At 39.6% G+C, this 26,708-nt stretch overlaps 1 protein-coding gene across 1 annotated transcript in view; it reads right to left on the minus strand.

Moving 5' to 3' along the window:
* Positions 1 to 263: 263 nt before the first annotated feature.
* ANXA5 (annexin A5) overlaps positions 264 to 26,708 on the minus strand; it is a 30,320-nt gene continuing 3,875 nt past the window's right edge. The window contains exons 3-13 of the mRNA XM_080797174.1: positions 19,097 to 19,181; positions 17,706 to 17,800; positions 16,481 to 16,594; positions 14,274 to 14,364; positions 11,677 to 11,756; positions 11,182 to 11,238; positions 5,551 to 5,644; positions 4,567 to 4,662; positions 2,969 to 3,027; positions 2,616 to 2,738; positions 264 to 1,473 (exon numbers count right to left, since the gene is read on the minus strand). Of these exons, the coding sequence (XP_080653300.1) occupies positions 1,411 to 1,473; positions 2,616 to 2,738; positions 2,969 to 3,027; positions 4,567 to 4,662; positions 5,551 to 5,644; positions 11,182 to 11,238; positions 11,677 to 11,756; positions 14,274 to 14,364; positions 16,481 to 16,594; positions 17,706 to 17,800; positions 19,097 to 19,181 (957 nt within the window). The 3' untranslated portion in view covers positions 264 to 1,410. The remainder of the gene's footprint in view (positions 1,474 to 2,615; positions 2,739 to 2,968; positions 3,028 to 4,566; positions 4,663 to 5,550; positions 5,645 to 11,181; positions 11,239 to 11,676; positions 11,757 to 14,273; positions 14,365 to 16,480; positions 16,595 to 17,705; positions 17,801 to 19,096; positions 19,182 to 26,708) is intronic.

The following is a 26,708-nucleotide window of genomic DNA, read 5'->3' on the forward strand; positions in this document are numbered from 1 at the left end:
ACATGCTCTTAAAAATATGCATATCCAAGGGAGTCAGTGCAAAAAGGAAACTGACCCCAATTCAAAAAGCAGTTTGAATGCAGAAAGCCAAAAAGTAAACATTAAGAGAAACTGCTTCTTCCTAACAGATATTGCCTGCTTTTTTATCTCAAAGAACTTAGCAGATGAAACTGGAAAAACAAATTGGTAATAGGAAAGAGAAAAGTAGCACTCTGACTTTTTAGGTTGTTTTATTTATTTCTTTTTCATTTTTAGGTTATTTTAAGATAGCTTTTCTACTAAGAACCTAGCATCATAAGCATTGCCTTAACTGATACCCAAATAAATATGCTACAAATAAACCAGAGACCCCTTGAACATCTCCCTCATTCCACACTGCAGAGGAATGCAGCTATAGTTCAAGTTTATCACCCAAAAGCCAACTGTAAATTCAAGTTTATCACCCAAAAGCCAAACTGTAAAACCAACAGTTGTTGGTTAACAGCACTGTCAATGACCGCCTTGAAAAAAGGTATCATTATTAATGGTATTACGCTTCGTGAAATAAGTCACAGAGAAAGACAAATACCAAATGATTTCACTCATATGTATAACCTAAAAAAGAAATGAACGAACAAACAAAAACAGCATCAGACCTGTAAGTACTGAGAACATGGTTACCAGAGGAGAGTGGGGTGGGGAGGATGGGCAAGCTGGGTGAAGGGGAGTGGGAGATACAGACCCCCGGTGATGTAATGAGTAAGTCGTAGGCATAAAAGGCAGCATAAGGACTCTGGTCAACGATACTGGAACAGTGTTATATGCTGACAGCTGACGGCACTTGTGGAGAGCACAGCACAGAGAAACTAAATCACGGGAAACTAAAAGTAACCTTGTATCAAAGTCCAGTAAAAATAATTTTAAAAAACGTTTTCTGAACACACACCCACACATGATTCAACGGGAAGGAAATGTTTATTTCTCATTAATCTTTTGAATGCAACCACCGTTAACATTTCAGGTTTAGTTTAGTAGCAAACTTGATTAATCACACTTCCAGAGCTCGTCATTTTAAAGCTAAGGTTCCAATTAAGGAAATACAGTTATCAATTTAATATAAATGAAGTTTTTTTAAAAAGGCTAAAAGCAGTCAGATCTTTTAAAAGAAAATCTAAATGATCCAGACTTTAGACTTTAGTAACGTTAAGTACGCTTCAGTACTACAACAGACGAAGAGAAAGAGCTTTACTGAACATCAGCAAGAAGCACCACTATTTTTCTTCTGTGACATGTATGTTTTGGTCATTAGCATGCTAGTATGAATAAGGCAACGCGTCAGGCACGGGCATACATGAAGTGCAGTGAGATGCGAAGGAAGGTCGAGGTGGCGGGACAGGCACCACCGTGCAGGATCCCCCCGCAGCTGCTCCCTCAGTCGTCCTCTCCTCCACAGAGCCTCAAGAGGGCCTTCTTATAGTCCCCAGACGTATCACCCTGAAACCCAAATGTACTCCATTAACTTCCATGAGTCACAGAAGCCGCAGAAAATAAAAAAAAACCTAAGAGTCTGGCAACAAGTTTTATTCATGTGACTTTTCTCCCAAGTGGATAATCTCTGTGTATGTGACTTTCACATCAGGAATGTTACACAAGGAGTTTCCTACCAACGTAACACATGTTTAACTTTCTAATTTTACCCCTTAAAAGCACAGCTCTGAGACAATGAAGTATGTTCTTCCCTCTGGTAACGCAGAGAACAAGGAAGCTTTTACAGTGACATTCAAATCAAGCTTTCTAAACCTGTAAGTTACTATCACATACTACACATCTGGCCAAGGGAGGCAATCCTGGGACTATGTGGCTGCCATGTTTTTGCTTCAAAGATGGAGGGCAAGATATGCTTTACCTCTGCTTGTCTTACACAGATATGTGTGATAAATGAATGTTTCAAGCAAAGACTGAATGCGAGAACTCCCCAGTGCCCTTCAACCCAGCCACCCCACACACACAAAGTTCAAAGCTTGCTTAGCGGAGATCTGATTTGCATATGGCCCATTTTCCCTTTTATTGAAAGAAAGAGAGGGAGGGGAAAGGAAGGAAGGAAGGAAGGAAGAAAAGAAAGTCAAAAAGCCTTAAGCCATATTTAAATATGAGCCACAATCTCCCTCCCTTTTAAAAAAGACAAAAAATGATAGTAATACCTAAACTCTTAACTTATTTCTGATAGGACCCCGTTGGTTCTTTCCTGAACTATGAACTAATACCAGAGACAAGGTGATAACAGACAATAAAGACAGACCAACGTAAAAGGAAGGAGGAACTAATAAAGACAGCTGGAACTGATACAAGAGAGAAAGAACACACACATTATCTTTGGGGGCAGGGGCTGGGTTTGATGATTCATCTGTCACCACTTCTAAATAATGCTCCTAAGCTCACTGAGAGCCGATCTTTCGCTTGGGAGCCATCATCTGTACTTTAGGAACATAAACCAAGCTTTGTAAGTCCTGGCTCTAATCACGCCACTAAAATTTGAAACTTTACATAGCAAGTGGGTTCTCCCATCTGTGTCTTACATGCTATTTATTTGGTGTGCTCTGGATTTCTGAACATAATTTAAAGAAAGTTTCCACTACCTTAATCATGGAATAAAGAGAGGTGGAGAAATTCTTCCTGAACTCCTTCCTAATGTTATACAAATCAATCTCGCTCCTGGACACCACGACTCTGATGAGGGTATGATCATCGGTTCCAGCTCCCTGTAAGAAAGAAGAAAAGGGAGGCACGTTGTTTCTGGATGTCAAACACAGCATCAAACTCCCCTGAGTTAGGATGAATTCATAAAGTAGAACAATTTGGTAGAACTGAACTGCATGTTTTAAGGAGAATTTAAAAACCCCAAAGCTATCATTTAAATCAAATTAATACACAGGGAAAGATAGCTAGAAAGATAAATTAATTAGACAGAAGATTCAAGGTATGCACTTGCCTTCATGGCATAGTAGAGGGTTTCTGCAAGGTAGGCAGGTACACTTCGAATAGATTTCACTAAGAAAATAAATAATATGATGGTCAGAAGCTGTACTGATAGGAAAAGAATTAGTGATTAAAAATAAAATCTTGCTTCCTGCTTTTTGCTCTACTTATTTACAAGCATAAAAATAACCTCAGCTAAAAAAAAACTGTTCATTTGCAGGCAGATCTGATCTCCTTATTCACCAAGTATTTTCTTAGAAACCAGGCTGGAATTTCCTGAAGGTTCTGAGTTCTGCAGAGAGAGCCGTGTAGAACGGGCATGTGAGGTTTTCAACACCCCTCTGTTCTGAGCACTTCTCTGCGATCACAGTTCAGCAGCCTGGGCTGTTACACCACAACCTTCTTCACCTTCAGGAAATGATACAAACGTCCTGGAAGTTTTCGATCCACACATTCAAGCAAATAGCACAAAGTACCCACTCCATCTAACCTGTGACAAATCTTGGGCTATCTTTCCGTAATCTTACCCCGGGCAGTCTCTCCAGACTCTTATAATCCATGATTCGCATGGAGCAGCATAAGATTTACCCAATTCAGCAGAGACACCCAGATAAACTGGTAACAGAAAAAAGTATCTTCCCTAAACATGAATGTATCTACTCTGTGTTAGGGCTGCTCAGACCTCAGCCAGCTCAGCTTCAGAAACTATCAATAGAAAAGTTCATATACAGAAATAACAATCCATGATTGGGGGGTGGAGTTATCCTCTCTCTTCCAGTGTCTAAACAAAACTCAAATAGGAACTAAACATGCCATTATTTTAAGTGTATTCTAAGGAAGGGGCTGTCTGAAAGTTTCCTATTCAAATTCATTAACTGCGGAAGTCAAATCAAAGGCTACTATTAGTGCCGGTTCATGCACCTCTTTAGTTTATTCTCCAGAGGACAGCACAAAAACTTGAGCTCAATGCCAAATACTCACAAGAAACAGCAGACAGAGGTTCACTCCAAACCCATATGAAAACTAGGGTCCCTGGGAACTCACAGACTGGATTCTCCCTGGATTTGCATAGTATGTAACACTACCATAAACTGCATGAACTCGGTTCTCCAATTTTTCCAGATCATTCTAACTTTTTAACTAAAATAAATTTCCAAAGTAATCTGAAAACCACCATCATCATATCTTCCATCGTACAAAAGATACTTTTTCTACCTCAGATGCCAATTTCTCAGTCTGCCTCAAACCTGTGAGGACAGTATTCAAAAGGATACTAAAATTCTACCCAGTATCAGAAACAGTATTTACAAGCCCCTGACATATTGCCCACACTTCAAATTCATAACAATATGTTTTTAATACAGCTTCAAAATGATTTTTATAAACAGTTGTTTTCATATTTCCATAGGATTAGATGAACTAACCAGATAATCACATATTTCCAACATTAGAACAGACTTTGAGTTGGAAATGTGGGAGTTTGCTTCACTCAAGTATCATAATAAGCTCTTCATAAAGGAAGAAGTGGTTATTTTCAGATACAGCTTCAACTGAATAAAATACTTGAGCTCTTAACAACATAAATATTAGATTCATTGTAAAACTACCTACCAACAGCAAGGAGTAGTTGTTCCAAATTCCCAGAAGTCTCTCGGTCAATGGTTTCCTCAATCTGAAATCCTGATATAGTCATGTATTTATCAAACACTATAAAAAAGGAAAATGATTTCTGAGTCATGTAAGGATCATTCTGTACAGAAAGAAGATACTTACTCTAACCAGGTCTTGTCCCATGGAACACAAATCTCCCCTCTGTCCTTGCTGACAGAACCCTGACTTTGTGGCAGAGCAGCAATATACCAGGCCCTAAACAATGGATTATAAATGTTCTTTGTTCACTGAGGTCCCAGCCTCTACTTACTAGTTATAACCAATGTGACCCAAAGGTGAATCTGCTGCAGAGGATTCTGAGAAATCTTTCCTTAGTAACAGTGAGAAACAGATAGGATTAGTTTATCCCTTTCTTTTCTTCTTGCTGTTAATGTTGATAAATTTGGAGTTACAGTAGCCATCTGCTGACAATGAGGTACAGAGCACAAGAAAGAAAACCCCAAACACCAAGGGCAGTGGCGCAGAAAAACAGAAAGATCCCACTCAGGTCCTGCTGAATCAGCCAAGGAATCCTTCCTACAGGAAAGCCAGTTTTTAAAGCCCTGATTAGTATAGGGTTTCCTGTCACTTGAACTCATTCCCACCGATACCACAAGAACCCAAAGATGAGATCGTGGGTGCCACTATTTAGGAAGAAATGCTTGAAGTGAACTGTAGCTAAGTGATTAGTGACTATGAGATTCACAATCCAGCTTCCTCATCACCCTGACAGTAAAGGGGGGATCTAAGGATCTCTAGTTCTGTAAAAACTGCAATAGCAGCGAAGAGAATTGTGAGATTTTTTCAAGGTTACCAGTATGAAGAAATATAAAACCTGACTCACTCCGCTAAGTGCCTGTTATAAAAAACATATTTTGGCACACTAGCTCCTGTATTTTCAAAATTAGCCGAAGTACCTGTACCACGCACATTCCTGTCACTCACCCCTTCTCAAATGAGATACACTTCGTGTCCCAAAGATGGTGATAAACTTTTCTTCATCTGTCCCCCATTTCAGTTCTCCAGCCTGAAACAAAGCCTGTGAAAATTTCAACCTCGATTAGTAAACTGTTTCTCCACCTCATTTCCAGGTTCTGAGAGACACCGGTGTGCCACTCCCTGTACATAAGATTCATCATCTTATACTTTTTGATCCTAATGTTTCCTGAACTCAGTGAGGTGAGTTTGGAGCTACTCTGGAGCTCACCACAGAACTGTGCACAGAAGATTAACAAGTCAAAGCGATAAATCACAGCAATGGGGCAAGATGAAAGGTTCCCAAAATGTCTCCTGTACTTCCAGGCTTTTGGGATAATAGTGTGGTTGGTGGAAATTTCGGATGACCTCACTGTTGACACATCTGCTTACAGACTGGAAAAGAATGTAACTAGGAGCTAAACTATGTTTTCTGTTTTGTTTACTCGGTAGCTGTTCAGCAACACATGACAAAAAATAAACTCTGTATTTTCTCTTTTCAACTGCAGTTAAACCAAAACTAGCTACAAAGAGTTTTCACATTTCTAAAAGACCACAACGAATTTTTAAAAGTTCTGCATATAGCACAATGCCTGGCACACAGTAGGTAACTAATATATACTTGTTGAATAGATTGAGTGTCCATGTTTCCTTTTCTTACATGGAAAATACATGCTTTTTCGTGTTCATATATTGCTGAAAAAATAAAATTATATACACAAACACCATCATTAAACCTGACTCCACTTACTGAAATGTGGATAATTTATTAAAACCCAACAAATCAACCTTTAAAGATTTTATTTATTTATTTGACAGAGATCACAAGTAGGCAGAGAGGCAGGCAGAGAGAGAGATGGGGGAAGCAGGCTCCTTGCTGAGCAGAGAGCCCGATGCGGGACTCGATCCCAGGACCCTGAGATCATGACCTGAGCTGAAGGCAGAGGCTTTAACCCACTGAGCCACCCAGGCACCCCAGTAACTTTTTAAATCTAATAACAAGAATAACACATGTTCACTGAGGAATTTTGTACAAGAGATAAAACACAAATAAGAAAAAAATTACCATGAATGTCAATATTCTGAAAATACTGGTTACCACCTCCAGTATGTTTTCTACATGTAGGTAAGACATACACACACATTAACACCCAAAAAAGAGGGTGCACCCCCTACTATACTGCAAGCATTGCTGAATCACTCCTTTCTTAACAACTACTCCATATTTCTTGAAATCATCTCTAGTAAGTAGAGCAGTTAAGCCTGTTATATGGAATAATTTGTGAAATGGCTATTTTAAACTATACACTCTTTATTTTCTTGAAAGAATTATGTTTGAGATCAAGATCTATTCTAAATCTATTAAGTAAATCATATGCAGTAGTAATGATAATCTTCACGTGGAACAATATTTAAAAGTTTTATTTCACCTTGTTTTAATGTAAGAGTGCTTTCTTCTAAATGAGGGTGCTGACTATCCCCAGAGCAGGTCCGGATGACGGACCCTCACACCTCCTCACCCTCCCCACTCCCCTCACAGGCGGCGGTATATAGTTGGATAACCTCTAGTTCAGTGCAAAGGCCAGAGGTTTTGAAGTCAAAAAGATCTGAGCCTCATCTTTATCTGTGAAATATTAAATGAGTTACTTAATCTCTTGAGGCTCAGCATCTTCACCTAGAGTGAAGGAATAATATTTAATAATTAATACTTAATAATACCTAGAGTAGCGATAATATTTCTACAGTCATTACTGGAGATGATGTAACTTATATAATGAATGCATCAAACAGTGTCAGGAAGTCAATAGCAAGTACTCAGTAAACATTGAGTGCCTTCTCCTTCCCTTTTTCCCCACCTTCCCCTGTAAATTCAGGTTGCTCTCCAAGATCAGGAAACGAGGATTTGGAGGAGGAGGAGGAGGAGGAGAGAAAATCAGTTTCTCACCTTAAAAATGTAAGAAAGTAAGAAAAAAAAAAAAACTATACATAAATAAATAAAAAATAAAAATGTAGGGGCACCTGGGTGGCTCAGTGGGTTAAAGCCGCTGCCTTCGGCTCAGGTCATGATCCCAGCATCCTGGGATAGAGCCCCGCATCGGGCTCTCTGCTCAGCAGGAAGCCTGCTTCCTCCCTTCTCTCTCTGCCTACTTGTGATCTGTCTGTCAAATAAATAAATAAAATCTTTAAAAAAAATAAAAATAAAAATGTAAGAAAGTAAAGTGGGTTATCTACAAAATGTTAAATTCCCAGGTAAATGACTCACTGTGGCTTATCAAATCCCTGAAATAAAAGGAATCCTCTTGTGCCAGGTATCAGTAGAGAAAAAAATTCAAAAGCTTATGAAAGAGCCCTTTGTTTGTCTCAGCTTACTCTCAATTAAGAAATCTGAAATTCCCCTTAGTGATAACAGTCCAGCTGCCCTTGGTACAAGAAAGAAATGGATGTATACTGTTTCATAACACCAAAAGGATAATTATTTTTAACCAGCTGAATTCATTCATAATAGTACTTTTTTTCCCAAAGATTTATCTATTTACTTGAGAGAGAGACTGTGCGTAATTGCACAGGTGAGCGTGAGAACAGAGGGGATGGGCAGGCAGAGAGGGAGAAGGAGAAAAGCAGACTCCCCACTGAGCACGGAGCCCCAGGCCCTGAGGCCACCCATCTCAGGACCATGAGATCAAGACCTAAGTAGAAATCAAGAGCTGGACCCCCAACCGACTAAGCCACACAGGGGCCCCAATAATACATTTTAAAGAATCCAAGACTAATAGCCAGCGTAGCATATTCTAGGTTGTTCCTGCTCAAGGAAAGGGTAAGGAAAACCTGAATTCTATTCAAGGGATATTTTAAAGTAACTTCATAAAACAGTTTTCAGATGTATAACTTTCCCCTTCACAGTCCTGAATAGTCATATCCTCTGCATAACAGGTAAGTGACACCTGTACATCGCTGGTACTCCAAGTGTGGTCCCCAGATGCCAGGGGCAACACCTGAGAGCTTGTTAGAAATGCAGATTCCCTGGTCCGCCCAGACCTACTGAGTCAGAACCTGCAGTTTAACGAGATCCCCAGGTGATTCACATGGACTTGAGAAGCACTGCTCTACACTGAGTGCTCTGAGGACAGAAATCAATGAGAATGAGGTAAAAAACGCACGGTTTGCACTCCCTAGCCTCACACTGCAGCCATGCTCTCATTTTAACACCAGCTGGGCTGGGAAGTCGTCTCACTGCCTACTAATGCAGACCTCCCTGCAGTCATCCAAGACTACTAGAATTGGTTTCTTCCACTGTGACCACCAAAAAGCATCTAGAACTCCCACTGTTAAGAGTTCAGAGTGTGAGAATCACAGTTTCCAGCAAAGCCCACAAGTAATTAATGCTTGGAAAGCAATAAGGTTGTCTCCAATAGTTAGGAGTATAGTTTTGAAGAGCTGATCTACCACTCTCTCCTCAAGGGGGCAAATTTCTTCTGCCAAGAAGGCAGAGTTGGTTTGGATCTGTACTTCCAATTTATATTTAATAAACGTTTTATATGGTATAGGCAATGGGCGAGAGGAATTAGCAGGCAACACAGACTGCTGTCTAAATGAAAGAGAAAGGGCTTTGGGGTTAGACGGCCCAGGTATGAATCCCAGCTCCACTACTAGTCAGTGGGGGCCATGGACTTGACTCTCAAATCCCTGAGCCTCCGTTTCCTTATCTATAAAAGAGAAATCATCCCCTGTTCTTCAGAGTTATACACTAATCCACTCACCAGTTAGATACTAGAGCCTAGTACATGCTAGATCCAGAGGCTACAAACTGGACAGACAGCTCGGAGTGCCCTGGGCAGGCCATCAGGTAAACAGCTTCAGTATACGGCAGCTGGACTGCCCCCGGAAGGGGCGCCTGACATACCCTTGGAGCAGTCAGGCAGGGACACCTGAAAAGTAACTAACCCGAGGACTGACTCCTGAAGGGGTAGCAGTCAGGTGAATGGGTGGAGGAAGGGGCAGGTGGAGAGAGAGCAAGAGAGGCTGGAGGCATAAGAAAGCAAGGGACAGGTAACGAAGGGGCTTAAAATCACATTTAGGGGCTTGAACTTTATTCTGAGATAACGGGATCCACCGAAGTTTTAAGGTTGTGTATAGGGACATGACACAAGAGGTTTGAATTTTATGGAGGATGGTGAGAGAAGCATCAAATATGGCATAGACAGTCCTCAGTATATGTGCGTTCGCCTCCCTTCTGTCTCCAACTAGGCACAGAGATGATGGCATTCTGCAACCATGATAAAAGCAACCCACCCAAAAGAATAATAATGCTCTCTCTTTCCTATTAATAAATTCAGATTACACAGCCAATGGTTGTTTCCTAGAGAACAGTCAGCTAGAGGAGTGAATATGGCTCTTCCTTTTTCAGTGGTGTATGACTAACTACCAGACTTATATATTACTTGGGGCGCCTGGCTGGCTCAGTTGGTTAAGCGGCTGCCTTCGGCTCAGGTCGTGATCCCAGCGTCCTGGGATGGAGTCCCACCTCTGGCTCCCTGCTCCGCGGGAGCCTGCTTCTCCCTCTACCTCGGCCTATCTCTCTCTCTGTCTCTCATGAATAAATAAATAAAATATTTTTTTTAATTATTAAAAAAAAAAAAAAGAACTGTATATTACTTGAAACATGTGACCAGAGAGACAGGACTTTGGTATGTGATTTTATGAATGCAAATAAATCCTTTATTACCAATTTCCAGTTTTCAAGTCTCATGTTTCAAATTTCCTAATATTTATTTTCCACATTTGACTATATACGTCTTTACGGGTTTTAAACATATTTTAATTCCAGTATAGTTAACAGTGTTGTATTAATTTCAGGTGTATAATATAGTGATTCAACAGTTCTATACATTACTCAGGGCTCATCATGAGAAGTGTACTCCTGAACCCCTTCACCTATCTCACCCACCCCCCCACCCGCCCCCCCGCACCCCCGCACCCCGCCCACCTCCCCTCTGGTAACCAACCATCAGTTTGTTCTCTATAGTTAACATCTGATTACTTATTAACCATAGTGACACTATACTGTACCTAAGCCACTTAGGTAGAGAATTCCATTTGGAAGTCACTAAAAAGCAGCTGACAAGAAAACAATCCTATAGAATTCTATCAAAAGAAAGGTGGGAGAATTCCCAAATACTACAATAACTTTTATAATCTACTACCTATTAAAACACCATTTACCACTAAAATACCTTATTCTTTCTTCTTTATCCTCTCCTGCCAAGATACCTACTGCCTCACTGGCAGTGGAATCAATAATACCTGTGTATTTTGGTAAAATTATCTATTTTGTGAACTTCCATAATCACAAAAAAATTATATCTAGGTAAAAGTCACTATTTAGATGTAACTCATTTTATTTCATTTCCCTTTGGGGACAAAATATTTAGCTGGCCAGATCAAAATGAGAAAAATATACTTACATGAGTCTTGTGATTTGTAAAGGGCCCATAAGTAAGATTATTTTTAGGTGCTATCACAATACAGATTATGATTTCCCATTAGCGTGGATTCTTTTACTCATTCATACGTCATCGTAAAGTCCCACATACCCCATCTCACCTGAGCATCTTGTTCAACCTGTGCTTCATCAATTCCAGCATCAGGGTCTCTATTCGCCTGTAAGAGATAATGTCACATCAATGAATTACATGAGCATTTTTATTCAAAAGGAAAATTGGTTCCACCTGATGGCTGTGCACATCAAGCTCTTTCTCTTAGGAATAATATGCAATTCTACAATATTTCACATCATTATACAGCACTGTTCAAAACCAATCTGACCCTCTTAATTTTAAATTGTATGAATGAAAGAGAATAGCGATATCTAAAATAAAAAACAGACAAACAAACAAACAAAAAAATCCCAAAAGTTAGCTAGCTATTAAGAGTTCAGGTCAGATATTCTGAAACACAAATCAACACAGGCAACATGCAACCACAATCCAGCAAGTATGAGAAATGGTTAAAGAATTTTAAATGACCTTACTTAACTAGATTCAGACCAGTCCAGCTTCAGATTTTTTAATCAAACTTTAAATAGTCTACACCCAATACCTGAAGGAGAACCACCAACATCCTCTGGTAGTACCCTGACGTGTCCCCCACCACGTCGTCTTCCAGGCTTGAGCCGTATTCTGCAACAGAATAATTTCATACTTATTTATAGCTTCTTTCAACTAAAAAAAAGATATCCTGCCCCATTAATCAAATGGAAGAGATGTAAAGGAAGGAATACTTGATTAGTATAAATGTTTTCTACTTTGTCTCTGAGGGCTCTAAAGACTAAAGGCAAATGCTTATATGAGTGGCTGGTAGAAAACAAATAAAAGCCTCCAAAAAGCACTCAATCCCAGCCTAAATCCAGACTGAGCCATTTAGAAAAGCTCTCAACGAATGCAGTTATTACTCTGGAGACGTGTGATGGTACAGGAAGACCTCTAACATATAACTGATCATAATTCTAAACTCTATCATGCTATCTTTCAAATGTTTTACATGATTAGTTTCTAAAGGTCATCTGTCCTCTAAAATTCTGAGTTTTTCTTTCTTTAGGCATAGTTATTCTTTCCCCTAATATTTTTTTTCCTCTGCAGCAAATAAAGTTAACTCTGAGAGAGAGCAGTGAGTTTTAGAATATGCCCCTTCCCACCTCTATTTCCAGTTATTCCACATGAGGCCACAGCAAAGGGGAGAACTGGTATCTACACAGGTCTACAAGCCCTCTTCACTATGTCTCAAAGAGCTGCTATTGAAGGCAGCTCTAAGACATTTAAATATTTAATCATTATTTGAAAGCAGACAAACTTTAAAAGCCTGACATTTCTGTTTTAAAAGGTGTAGAAGAGCTCCATCTTGATTTCAACCAGTTCCCCAAATCCCAAATGTTGAAGGAATCTTCTATTCCTTTGTGTACTACAAAACCTGTATCTGATTAATGACCAAATCCCTTCAAATAGTTCTGCTCCCTCTCATCTATCCCTGTCACACCTCCCACCACTGGCCCACCTAGGCTGGGCCATAACTGCCTAGCTTACCTCCCCACACTCTAGCTTACTAATCAGCCATCTGATTCAATCTCCTTCCTCCTTCATTGTCCCTTGAATACTCCACCACCCATTCAGGAACTTACACCACCTCTGAATCAAGAGCAAAGCTCTCACCCAGTCACGTAAAACCATCGACAACACACCCTGCATTGACTCATTTATCTCCACACCAGACATGCACATAGCCCCCATGACAGCTAGCTTCTTTCCACTCCTTCCATACACTGTTCTCACTCCAATCCCCACGGCATTGCAGAGAGGGACACACACGCCAAAAATGTTTTTGTCTTTTTTTTTTTTTGTCTTGAAACCTTGTCTCACAGCACCACAGAGCCTGTCCTAACATCAAAAGCCTTGATGACCTCTCTGCTCTAAATGAATTCTTACATTAAACATTTTTTGGTATTTGACTTTAGTTTGGATTTTACTATCCTTTAACAGCTGCAGTCGGTTTCTCAATCCCGTCACCCCAGAGACACTGCAAACTCCTTGAGGACAGGAGCTATGGTATGGGCACCTTTTGTGTCATTCATGACAGCCTGTGCACCACCAGACACACAGCTAGTGCGTAGTACGTGACAGCACCCCGTCTGTCACCCCACAAACAAAGGCTCCCTCACACATGTCAACATCCCCGGAGAGAGGTCTCAGAACATTACATCAACTAAAACTCAAAGGTAATCTTCTGCAGTTAAGTTACATGTATCCCCTCTGCCTTGCTGGTGGGGACCTACCCAACTATAAAAAGAGAATCAGGAGAGAAATATTCAGCACTTCAGAAAGTTAATTATTTAAATTTCACACTGTTCTGACTTGCTGAGTTACAAGGTCATTTCCAAGATGAATACACTAATACCAAGACAGGGACCCATTTCTGAAGACACTCAGCCTGCTGGTCTGAGGACTGAGAGGACAATCTCAATGGTCCGCTCCTCCTCAGTCAGGTAGGGGAAAGAGTCTGGTACAGCAAATGTGATGAGGAAAGAACACTCTATCTTGACTTTTTATTTCATTTTCTTGGCTCCATTCACAGAATATACTTCAGACTGAAATAATAGATTTCTTTTCACACAAAAAAGTAAGGCACACCAAAGAGAAAAATTAAACTGCAGAGTGTTCAATCAAGTACTGCCATTAACTAAAACGAACACATGTTTTCTCAAACATTTTCAACTCTGGTTTGGACATGGTGTCCTTTCCCAAATTCCAAAAGGGCCTTTTAGATAACTCTTAACTTCTACCAACATAAATTGATTTTTTTTTTTTTCTGGAAGAAAAACCACCTACATCTTGAAGTTCATGTAAAATAAAAATAACCTGTATGTCTCTCCACCAGTTGCAAATTCTACGTTAAAGTAAATTCCCATCTTCATCAGAAGCTCCCCTTAAGGACCAAAATAGATACAGGTCTAGTAAAAAGCAGTCTTTTCATTACTGAAGGAGAAACAAGCTTATTATACATAAACGTTGTTTATTCATTCATTTGCTCCTTCGTTCATTTAGCAATCCCAAACGGCCTGCCTCGTAACTATGAACTGTACTCACTTTACAAAAGTAAAAAAGTGACAGTGGAGATGAAGGGGAAATGTAATTCCAAACATTTACCTTCTTCATAAACTTGTTTTATGGCTCTCAGCTCTTCAGGTGTCCTTGAAGCAATAATTTCCGTCAGCACTTTTTCATCTGTCCCAGCTCCCTGTTTGGAAATTTATTTTTAATGAGAGCATATGTCAATAAGATTAAAGAGTTATTTTCCTAGAATTACCCAAATTGCCTAGTTATATAAATATAATATATAAATTATCCAAGTTAATATTTACTTCTTTGTATACAAGTTGTATTAGTTACAGAAATAAAAAATTTCCAATTAATTTGCTCTCCAAAGACAATTTTATCCCTTTTTGTCTAATGAAAAATATTTATTACATGTATGTGATATATGACACATAACAGATCATATAAATTTTTAACTTTTATCAGTTTCATTCTAAATAGTTTAAAAGTAAAACATGTTAATGAAACATGCAATTAAAAAGACTGAAAGAGTAAAAATGAAAACTACAGAAATTTACACAGAGAAGCACTGATACTTAAACAATTGTATCTCAAAGCATAGAGCCCCGGCCCTCAAATTAAGTCTTCCATGGAATTTCCAGTTCTGTGCCAAAGTAAACAATAAATGTAGCGTTGCTTAGTTATTAGGAACTGGATCAGTACAGAGAAATTGAAACATGCTTTCTGGATTTTGGAAAGTACAGCTGACCTTTGAACAATGTGGAAGTTAGGGGCAATGACCACCTTCCAAGTCGAAAATCTGTATATAATTTTGGACTCTCCAAAAACTTAACTACTAAGAACCTACTACTGTTCATCAGAAGCCTTACTGATAACATAAACAGCTGACTAACACATATTCTGTAAGATATATGTATTACATACTGTATCCTTAAAATAAAGTAAGATAGAGAAAAGAAATGTTATTCAAAAAATCATAAGGAAGAGAAAATACAGTAACCATACTGCGCTGTAAAATATCAGTATATGCACAGTTCAAACCCACGTCATTCAAAGGTTAACTGTAATTTTAGTTGGTTTTCTTTTTTCTGATGATAAAAGTCTATCTACACTGCTAAATTAAAAGCTACAAGCAAGGACAGAGCTGAACTTAATTCTTAAAAATGGCATATTTAAGCCTTACTCTCTTTATATCTCTGTTTCTTTTCCAAAAATCACTGAAAAAACTTATGTTTATGCTCTGGCAGATTTTAAATTACTACTGACATTTCAGAAGTACTCCACAAAAAGCCCCTTTTCAACAAGCTTAGGTTTTGTTTATTCCAAAAGCAGCACTGTAGGAAAATGAAGAGAATAAGCACAGAAAAGCTCCTAACTTGATAAGCTCTCTTCTCTTTTCACTCCATAAGTAAGAATCCCTGTGTTATATTATCTCCTTGTTGTTGAATCTCATTTTGCCCGTTCAAAATCTGCCACTGATTGTACTACTTCCTGTCCCATAAGTCTAAACAAATGCTTCAGTGTAGTCATATTTATACAATATTCCAAACATCAGTCAAGGGAATATATATTTAGTTATTTGCTACAATGAAATTACAGTAAGACTATCAGTTACTATTTTAGTATTATATATACAATTTTAGTATTCAGAAGTACAGGAAAGACAGAAAGTGTATTAGAAAATCTTTCCTGTCTGAAAATTCTCTCTGTAGCGTTATTTTTTTTTTTCATCTAAAATGATGAACAATATTATTGTGTCATAACCGGGCAACTTTCTATTTTAAAAGATAAAATACTTAACCTGTAATTTTTTTTTTAAAGATTCTATTTATTTATTTGACAGATGGAGATCACAAGTAGGCAGAGAAGCAGGTAGAGAGAGAGGAGGAAGCAGGCTCCCCGCTGAGCAGAGAGCCCGATGTGGGGCTCGATCCCAGGACCCTGGGATCATGACCTGAGCCGAAGGCAGAGGCTTCAACCCACTGAGCCACCCAGGTGCCCCAACCTGTAACATTTTTTAAACACATCTCAAAAATCAGAAAACAGGCATGAAGATAAAACATAAAGAGCTACACAAAAATATTAAAATTTTAAATAGCCACTATTACTGAGTTAACTATACAAAAAGATTATATCACACACTTGTCATTTTCTCCCTCCTTTTCTTCTTATTGCCTCCTGCACAATTTTGTTCTCAAGAAACCCTCACAGAAATAACTCAAAAAATTTTAAGTGTAATTACCAACATAAAATAATAGTTTTCATGACAAGAATGCTCCTTTCACTAATTCTTTTACCTTCAGAGCATGCTTCAGTTCATAGGCATCGTAAAGCCGAGAAGGTTTCATCAGAGCCACGATTAATTTTTCAAATTTTCCAGTCAGTTCTGATTTCAGGTCATCCAGAAGGTCCTAAATTACAGAAAACACAAATTTATTAACCAAGCAGTAATTTCAAGGAGAGTCTTCTTAAATATAAAGCATAGCCCTTTGCACAAATGAATTATTTACGTTGCCATCTCCACGTAGAAAAAAGACATGTGAATTAAACAAAACCCCAGGTTTGAATAATGTACTTTTGACAGCTGACCTAAAGCTTCAACTAAAACAAAGACACTTATGGGTCAAGGTATTCATTTTTAAGAAATGTTTTTCTGAACTTCAACAGTTAAAAAATGAATAAAAGTCAGTTAAAGATAGTTTTAAAAATACTGTTCTGAGAAACATGTATCTTTAAAAAACAATTTTCCCAAAATAAAATCATAAATGCATTTTTACAAATGACAAAACAATTTTTTCTCTCAGTATCTATTACTATTCCAATACACGATGAATTATAATTACGCTCCTCACTACTGAGAGACAGCTGCTACCATGGAGAAACTGTGTAGATAATTATGAGAAGAAAAGCAGTCTGCCCTAACCATTTCAGTTTCAGCACACAGGAAACCAGAAATTATGTTCAGAATACTCTTTTTATTTGTTAGTTTGTGTGCATTTGTTTCTTAATTAAATGATGAACATAAAATTTCAGAATAACAAGACTATGTTTAAGTTTTTCATACACACAGTAATTCATTTAAGTAACAAATTTTATTTGAGCTGTTACTCAAATAAGAGCACTTAAATCAATGAACTAAAAACTCATTTATTAAAATATCACTCCACAAGGAACCAAGACTATAACTATGTCACAATAAAACAGACTAGCATACAGGTCTGCATCTAGAAAATAGCTAGTAACAGTCCTGAGCAGGAAGCAGGCGAGAAGATAGGCAGCTATCACCAGGGGATTTTCTGGCCCTTCTGTAGCATCAAACAAGGAAAAACAATTATGGAGCTAAGCTGGGTGAGCACTGGAAACCAACAGCTGATAATTAAGAAATTTAAAAAGAGAAAAGGAATAGTAAAATCAGAATAACAGAATAAATAATGTTTACAAAAGAATACTCATAGAGTTCCAACTAATCTTAAAGCATATCAGGGCTCTCACATTCTAATTTAGGATGAAGTGCAGTCTTACCCTGCCAAATAGAGTTTTAAAAGCCACGGCGATTTCCTGACGCTGAGCATTACTTCGGGAGGTCAACAGAGTCAAGATGCTGTCCTCATCAGTGCCTGCAATTGATGTTCGAAGAATTACATCTTGGCTCCCACATGCCCACTGTCTCAATAGCCTTTGAGACCAGTGCCCCAGTCACTTTGATTCCTTACTCATAAAATAGACTTACTAAATAATTTATTGAACTATAAAATGTACAACATATAACATGTTATATTTTCAATATAAACTATCCCCTATTCCTGATGTACTGTGAACTAGGTAGAAAAAATATTCCTGACTTTTTAAAAACTTAGTGCACCTAGTTTTTCTTGCATCAGATAGTTACTCAAACAATGGATATTCACGAGGCAGGTGTTGAGTGCGAGATTAAGGGAGGAGAAAGAGATCCTGACTTCAAGTTACAATTTAGCATAAAAAATACAAAAACACATAGTCAACTTTGAACTAAGGCAGAATGTAACAAGTGCTTCAGGAGAAGCCGAGGTGCTGAATGGGGTTTCAGAGGAGGTTCTCTTAGCTAACAGGTGTAAGGAGTTTTCGGAAAGGCTTCATGGAGAAGGTGACACCCAAGAGAGACAGGAAGGATGGAACAGTTTTATCAGGCAATGATACAAGGAAAGAGGACAGGCTTTTAAAATGAGGGAAAAGCTCAGCAAAGGAAAATACAGGGTTTTCATGAATAGCAGATAACCTACCATGGCCGGGTCAGAGAACACACGGAGCAGTAACATGAGCTGAGTCTGACCATGCGGGCTGGATACTAAGGAAGGGCGTGCACGGCCAGAAAGCTAACACTAATCCTGCTACAACAGGAAATCTCACAAGATATTCAGAATGGAGAGAGAAGGGGTCAGAGCCAAGTTTAAAGAAGGTGGATCCCCATCATCGACACTAGTACAGAAGCAGCTTAAGGACAGAGGATCAGTTCTCTGTAGAAATCCTCAAGATGAGAGGTATATCTGTGGCTAGAAAGGAAACTGGGGAAAAAGAGACTGCAGAACTAGACTCCTGATCGGGCAAAGGGGACAAAGCCCTGCAGAGCTGCTCACTCTCAGGAATGTCTGCTTATCTACTTGGTCAGCTACGTCCCAGGGAAAGCTGAAAGCTAAAAAACAAAGAGGGCAAATTTAACTTCCTGTTCAATTCTAGAGATTGAATATTAGGGATGATCAGTCATACTCTTTTGTTGCCTTCATATATCTTCTCTCTCTTTATACATTTCAGATAAAATATTCTAAAATTAATCTTACTGTAAATCAGTAACTTTTTGTTTGGAAAAACAAATGCCACTTGTGACATTTGTTTTGTTTTGTTTGGTTTTTTAAGAACAAAGGGAAGGTTGAATTTACCCAGGCCTTTCATGGCCTTCCGAAGAGTTTCCGCATCAGCCCGCTCATCAAATCCCGGGAAGGCAGCCACGGTGCCTCTAAGAACCTGAGAAAGGAAACACAACATGATATTATTCATGGTATGACCAATACGACAAAGCAAATAATAACAAAGCAAGCCATTGCTCTATATCATGTTCAGTCTTTAAATAAATTTACAATTTGATAACCCCATTTGAAATGGGAAGAGGACCACAGTTTGGATTAGTAGAACCAATTCAGTGCATGAGCTATCCTGGTCCACCTGCAATACCATTAATGGGAAGGTCTGGCTCCCAGGGCCTTCGCCCCTTGGGCATTGCCCCCAGTGTCCACAACCCGTTGACACCCCCAGACTCACAGAGGGCACTTCCTTGCAGGATTTCTTCCACTTAAGTCTCTTGCCCTTTTGATCGAGGAGCATGCTGAACCTGCACTGAAACCTGATGCACTGCCCTAGGCACTCAACTCAAAGCGGTATTTTTACTACGTAACTTTTCATCTAGTCCTGTTTCCTTATATTTGCTTAGGGATTTTTTTTTTTTAAAGATTTTATTTATTTATTTGACAGAGATCACAGGTAGGCAGAGAAGCAGGCAGAGAGAGAGGAGGAAGCAGGCTTCCCACTGAGCAGAGAACCCAATGCGGGGCTCGATCCCAGGACCCTGGGATCATGACCTGAGCGGAAGGCAGAGGCTTTAACCCACTGAGCCACCCAGGTGTCCCTTGCTTAGGGATTTTTAAGATAACCTGGTAAAGCCTAAAAAGATATTTGGTAATTCACATGCCAAATCTCTGAACTTAGAACTTTATAAAAGTAGGGACACCTGGGTGGCTCAGTTAAGCGTCTGCCTTCAGCTCTCATCACGATCCCAGGGTCCTGGAACCCTATCAGTCCCGTATCAGGCTCCTTGCTCAGCAGGGAGCCTGTTTCCTCCCTGTGCCTGCCCCTCCCCCTGGTTGTGCCCTCTCACTCTCACTCTCTGACAAATAAATAAATAAAATCTTTTTTTTTTTTGTTTTTTTAAAGATTTTATTTATTTGACAGACAGAGATTACAAGCAGGCAGAGAGGCAGGCAGAGAAAGAGGAGGAGGCAGGCTTTCCGCAGAGCAGAGAGCCCGATGTGGGGCTCGATCCCAGGACCCTGGGATCATGACCTGAGCCGAAGGCAGCGGCTTTAACCCACTGAGCCACCCAGGCGCCCTAAATAAAATCTTTTAAAAAAAAGACCTTTGTAAAAATATATTGGAAGACATTCTTCAAAGGTTTCCTGTTATGCTTATTTTATCATACATGTAGTGTTTTTAATCATCAAAATATTTTAAGGCTTTCCCCTCAAAATCTGCAGTATCATTAGTTCTTGAGAATCAGAAGACTTTATGATTACTGAGTCCTAAATTTTTATCTTATGATAAAAGGAGGATCCCAGCATAAACTTTTACTAATAAATGCTTCTGAAGTCCTTCAAAGCTCCTGTTACAGTTCTATCTAAAACTGAAGAGGGGAGCCTGGGTGATTCAGTAGGTTGAGCATCCTACTCTTGGTTTTGGCTCAGATCCTGATCTCAGGGTCACAAGATGGAGCCCTAGGGCAGGTTCAGCGCTCAGTGAGAAGTCTGTTAAGAGATTCTCTCTCCCTCTCATTCTGCTCCTCCCCAGTTCACATGGATTCACACACACACTTTCTCTCTCTCTAAAGTAAATAAATACATCTTTTTTTTTTTTTATTTTTAAAAACAAATAAAACTGAGGGAAAAACAGCTACAAGGTGGGGAAGGGCTGAGAATACTCTCTGGTTTATAATCATGTGTGCTTTATTATAAATGCATGGAAGCAAAGTGACCTACAAGGAAAAACTGTCTGGCAATTTCATATGGTTCAACATAATTAAGAGGAATAGTAAATCGAGAGAGAAATTGATAAGATTTGAGAAAACTGTCCTCCAAAATTGGCACAGATCGGGAATGTCATATCTCTCAGGTCAAACTGCAGTTTCCCTGTTTAGTAGAACCACTTCAAATTGATTAGGAAGACACCACCAATATGTCATCATGACAAATGAATAAATACCACAGATCCTCTCAGTGTGAGAACCTAGGACTGACACAACAGGTAACTCAGTGCCTTGTCTGTTTATTCATTCATTCAATAATCATTTTTTAGAATGCTTTCCACATGCTGAGTATTGTACTAAGAAAAAGTGATGATCTCTGAAAGTCAAGAGAACATGACAGGCACGTAAATAATCAAGTGCAACAGAGTATACACACACACAGGTTTCATTGGGGCACATACACACATAAAGAAGGGTCTGAATTGGGAAGAATGGAAAGAAAAGATATCAGAAAAATTTCCCAAAAATGTCTTGAAAGTTGCCTGTGATTTTCCAAGGCAGGTTCAAAAAAGTAGGTAAGTACAGGAAGGTATAATCCAGCATGCATAAAAACATGAAAAATTCTAGCGCTTCGAACAAAGGATTAAGAGTCTGAACAGACTGAAACAAACATTAAGTATGCATAGAAAAGCAAATGGTGGTCATGGGAGGGGGGCAGGAGCTGGACAGCCATGCTAAGAAGTGCAAACTTCGGGGCGCCTGGGTGGCTCAGATGGTTAAGCAACTGCCTTTGGCTCAGGTCGTGATCCTGGAGTTCCAGGATCGAGTCCCCCCGCATCAAGTCCTGCATGGAGTCCCACATCAGGCTCCCTGCTCGGCAGGGAATCTGCTTCTCCCCCTGACCCTCCCCCTTCTCATGCTCGTTCTCTCTCTCTCTCTCTCATTCTCTCTCTCAAATAAAATCTTAAAAAAAGAAAAGAAAGAAGAAGAAGAAGTGCCAACTTCATCCTGTAGGCAAGGGCAAGTCATTAGAGGACATTTCAGTAGGGAAGAACAATGTCGACTGTGCACAGTAATATTACTGGGGCAGCAGTGGAGACAACGGAATGGACTGGGCAAGAGTGGAGACAGGAAGGCTGTTGTAAAAACAACTAACAAAGGAAGAAGACAGGACCTGATCGATGTCAGGAGCATCAATGGAAATGGAAAGGAAGAGACAGAGAGTAATAGAACCAAGGCAGAAGGGAACCAATTAGGATAACTCCTTTTTTGGATGGGGAACAGAATGACTAGTCTTACACTTCTCAGTAGGCATACAGAAAAGAACCAGGCTTTGTCAGTTACCAGAGCACATAGGTGGTCACTGAAGCTGTGTGAGGAGGCTATCACAAAAGGCAATGTTAGTCAGGGAGAGTCAGCAAAGAAGGGAAGGTCCCCTACAATAAGAATGGCGGCTAAGGGGTATCTGGGTGGCTCAGTCGATTAAACATCCAAACTCTTGATCTCAGCTCAGGTCTCGATCTCAGGGTCACGAATTCAAGCCCCTGGTTTGAGACCCTAATATTTGCTCAGTGTGGCAATGAGCCAAGCACGGTGTCCAAAGGGGGTTAAATGTTCCAGGGAGAAAGGAAGAAAAGGCAGCAACCAACATCACAGAGAAGTCAAACAGGAGGTAAGAGTGAAAGGGTCCACTGGACTTGGTAACGAGGAGGTCTTTGATGGTGGTAAAAGCCTGATTGGGGAACACCAAAAAAGTTGATTGTGAGCATCTCCATGAACTCCAATTTTACAAATGATGGTTTGTTTGTTTGTTTGTTTGTTTTTTTAAAGATTTTATTTATTTATTTGACAGACAGATCACAAGTAGGCAGAGAGGCAGGCAGAGAGAGAAGGGAGGAAGCAGGCTCCCTGCTGAGCAGAGAGCCCGATGTGGGGCTCGATCCCAGGACGCTGGGATCATGACCTGAGCCGAAGGCAGCGGCTTTAACCCACTGAGCCACCCAGGCGCCCTGTTTGTTTTTTTTAAACATGCTTTTTAAAACTCACTTTAAAAAAACATACGTTCTCCAGCTTATAGGCTATGGAGTTGCTAGTAGATCAAGATGTTAAGAACAGGGGGGACAAGAGAGATTTGCTTTAAAAAGACATCTGACCACTGAGTTGAAGGAAATGAGGTGAAAGATGGAAGAAGAGGAGTATCCTCAGAATCTCAGTGACTCACTATGAGGAAGAAATAACTGCTGATTGTATTTTTGAGAGCTTTCTAGAAATTGGGAAACACATGCTACATTCCACATGATCCAAGTCACCGTCAAAGCTAGCCAAAGCCACATAGTAGTAGTAAGGGACCAGAAGTGAATCACAGAAGTGAGTCACAAGGGCCGAAACCTTGTTTGGACATCCTGTCCAAACCCCATCCTGGCCCACATAAAATTATCTGCACTGGGCAAATGTAACTTTCCATGACTCATACTAGAGGGCTTCTCCTTTTTCCTGTAGACCCATTGCCTCAAGTTAAACATTTATACCTTGCCCAGGTTAATTCCAACTATGAGTAGGTATGAATCCCTTCACCCATGCCGAGGTCATCCTCAGTTACCTTCATTCCCTGCCACCAAGGCCTTTTCAAAGGCATTATTATATATTTTCAGACGATACATGGCCAAAACATATAATTCACTCTTTTAACTCTCACCTTCAAAATTATCCACTCTTCTAGCTCTATAATTTTGTTGGCTTTTTTTGTTCATTTATTCTAAATGAGAAAGTTCTTTACCACCAAGGACTAGGTATGCCAAAATAAAATGAATACAATTAAGCCAAAAAACACGTGAAGGGTTGCTTTTCTAGACAGAATTTAAAGAAACAGGAAAACAACAGAAACAAGAACTTCAAATTTAAAGTTGAAAAAACATTTACCTGTCTGGAACCTTTTAAACTGAAGCTTTCCTGAAGGTACAGAAACCCTCTTTCAATCCGTCTTCCAGTTTAATGAAATCAATACTTTGATTTCATTTAAAAAATGAAATCTTTGCTCCCACTGATGAGCAAAGAAAAAAAATTAAATATCACTGTGCCAAGAAAAATAAAAAGAGCAAGAAAAGAGGGGAAAACCAGCATGATATGATTATGATCTAAGTTGTAAGGTAAAATAAATATCAGGGGGGAAAAAAACCTTAGACACTCCAAGAGGACTGAGGGGTACAAACACAAACAACAGGGGGTCAGAAATAAGATCTCAAGCCCTAATTCTTACCCTTGCTCCAAATCGATCAAAAAAAGTGAAAGTTAAGTTCAAAGCCTTAAATGCAAATTGGTTTTTGGTTTTTTTTAAAGATTTTGTTTATTTATTTGACAGAGAGAGATCACAAGTAGGCAGAGAGGCAGGCAGAGAGAGAGGGGAAGGGAAGCAGGCTCCCTGCCGAGCAGAGAGCCCGATGTGGGGCTCATCCCAGGACCCTGGGATCATGACCTGAGCTGAAGGCAGAGGCTTTAACCCACTGAGCCACCCAGGCACCCCTGCAAATTGGTTTTTAACCATTATCTGATCTCTTTTTTAAAATCAAGCATAAGGGGTAAAGTATCACCATAAAAATTTAAGTTATATGTGCAAAGGTAGAAAAGAAGTTTTGATAACAAAATAAAGGTTTTGTCAGTATGATTTAGGTTTTTGTTGTTTCTTTAATGCTCCCATGACTATGACTCCCTGCCACCATAAGAATCCTTCCCTTGGCGAATACCAACAAACAGTAAGTCTAGCCGTCCATGAACAATGGTGATGCCTTGAGTTAGTTAAGGTAGGCACATGCATTAGCCTTCAATGAGTACACATTTGAGCTGGAGTATGGGGGGGTTGGGGGGGGTTCTGTTTTACCTAACTGTTCAACTGGGCATTCTATGAATCGTACTTGAAAAGCTGTATCACTAACCAGTTCGTTCACCAATGCTTCAGGAAACAAGCTTATAGATTTCTCATATTAGAGAAGAGTGTGCATGGATTCACAACTTTATTTCCTTTTGTATCGAAACAAGAGACAGAAATCTAATAAACATGGCTGGTCCTACACAGAGGTAGAAATGCTAGCCTCAAATCGGTTTTAGTTATGGGAAGAGAAATAAGCATAAATAAACGACCTACAGAGATGAAAGAGACTTTAAAGATCATATGTACGCTGCTGCTTACTAGACAGCACCTCCTAAATGTTTTATAAGGAACTCAAATTCAACAAATCCACTACTAACTCAATCTTTTCCCCCCACCTCAAACCTGTATTCCTTTGTCAGAGAAAAACACAAATCAACCACTCAGTCAAGCAAGCCATTCATCTTGACCCTAACCAGACAGAACCTTCATCACCAACGACCACCCCACTTATGCACCCAACCTGCTTACTCTTCTGACAGTCCCCTCCTATCTGAAGTCCCAGCCACTGCCTAGTTTGTCTTTAAGATTTCCCTGGGATCATAGCAGCAGATTCTTAAGTGGTCTTCCAATATCCAGCTTCTCTCTCCTGCCTCCCCCACCAACCCCCTACAAACCTCCCTCACCACCATGCAGTCTCTTCAGCCCTCAGAAATGCAACATCACACTGGCACCAGGGTGATCTTGGTTAAATGCAAATATAACCATGGCACACCCCAACTTAAAACTCTTTGACAGCTCTCCTTACCTACAAAATGGGTCATATTCTTCAGCTCTTTCTGGCATCCCTTTCCAGGTAGGGCTCCATCTCCCCACCTGACCACAGCTTCACTCCATCCATACCGTACTGTCTGCAGCTCCTGGCCAGGCAAAACACCTTTATACCTCTGAGCAGTCACTCTTGCTGGTGTTGCCTCTACATATAATGCCTTTCCTCCTTGTCCCATCTGACCACTGCCACGTAAGTGACTGACCTCAATTTCCTCTTCTGTGAAACTGAAATAGTAATACTGATTTCTAAAACTGTACTGTAAGCACTAAATAATGCATACAATAGACATAGCAATGCATCTGTTATACCAATAAACTGTTGTCCCATTTCCTTTTTTATTTTCCAGGTCTAACAACACCTGATGCATAGCAGGAACTCAAAAGCTTCATATATTCATGATTGCACCCATGAATGGGAAATAAAGAGAACAGTTAGGAACAGGTGTCCAGAGAAATGATACCAACTGGAATACACATTCATTCCAGTAAATCAACTGCCTACAGGTTTACATATTATATAAACTACTAAACTGAAAAGATGGGTCCAAAAAAAAAAAAGGTCCTAGGAGCACTAATTTTTGTAAAGATCAACTAATGCGCCTGTGAAGTTTTATAATACTATACAGGTCATACAAATAAAATTTATTTATTTCAGAAATTGATCTATAATGTAAAAATACATTTCTGTAATGTTAAAATTTCTAAGTCACTGAAAGAAGAAAACCACAGATTGCCCAACTCCCACTAGCTCACCACCTATGTCCAAAGGGACCAGATCTAGACAAGAGAATTAAGATTTGCTGAATGCCAATGAATTGTTCAGTGGCTTACCAAGCAGCCAAGCAGTTTTGGATCTAGTTCTTTCTCAGCATCCAAAATGTAAACAAGACTCAGAGGTATCAGGAACTGAGAGACACTAACCCAAAGCAGTATAGGTAATCCTGATCTAAGATACCAAGAGAGATCTCTAAAGAGAGATTTGACCTTAAAGTGAATGGCATGAAAAGATACAATCAATATCTGGTCAACTCCTCTAGAATAAACCTTATCTCAAATCTATTTATTT

Source organism: Martes martes (assembly GCF_963455335.1).
Source record: "Martes martes genome assembly, chromosome: 2".
NCBI lineage: Eukaryota > Metazoa > Chordata > Mammalia > Carnivora > Mustelidae > Martes > Martes martes.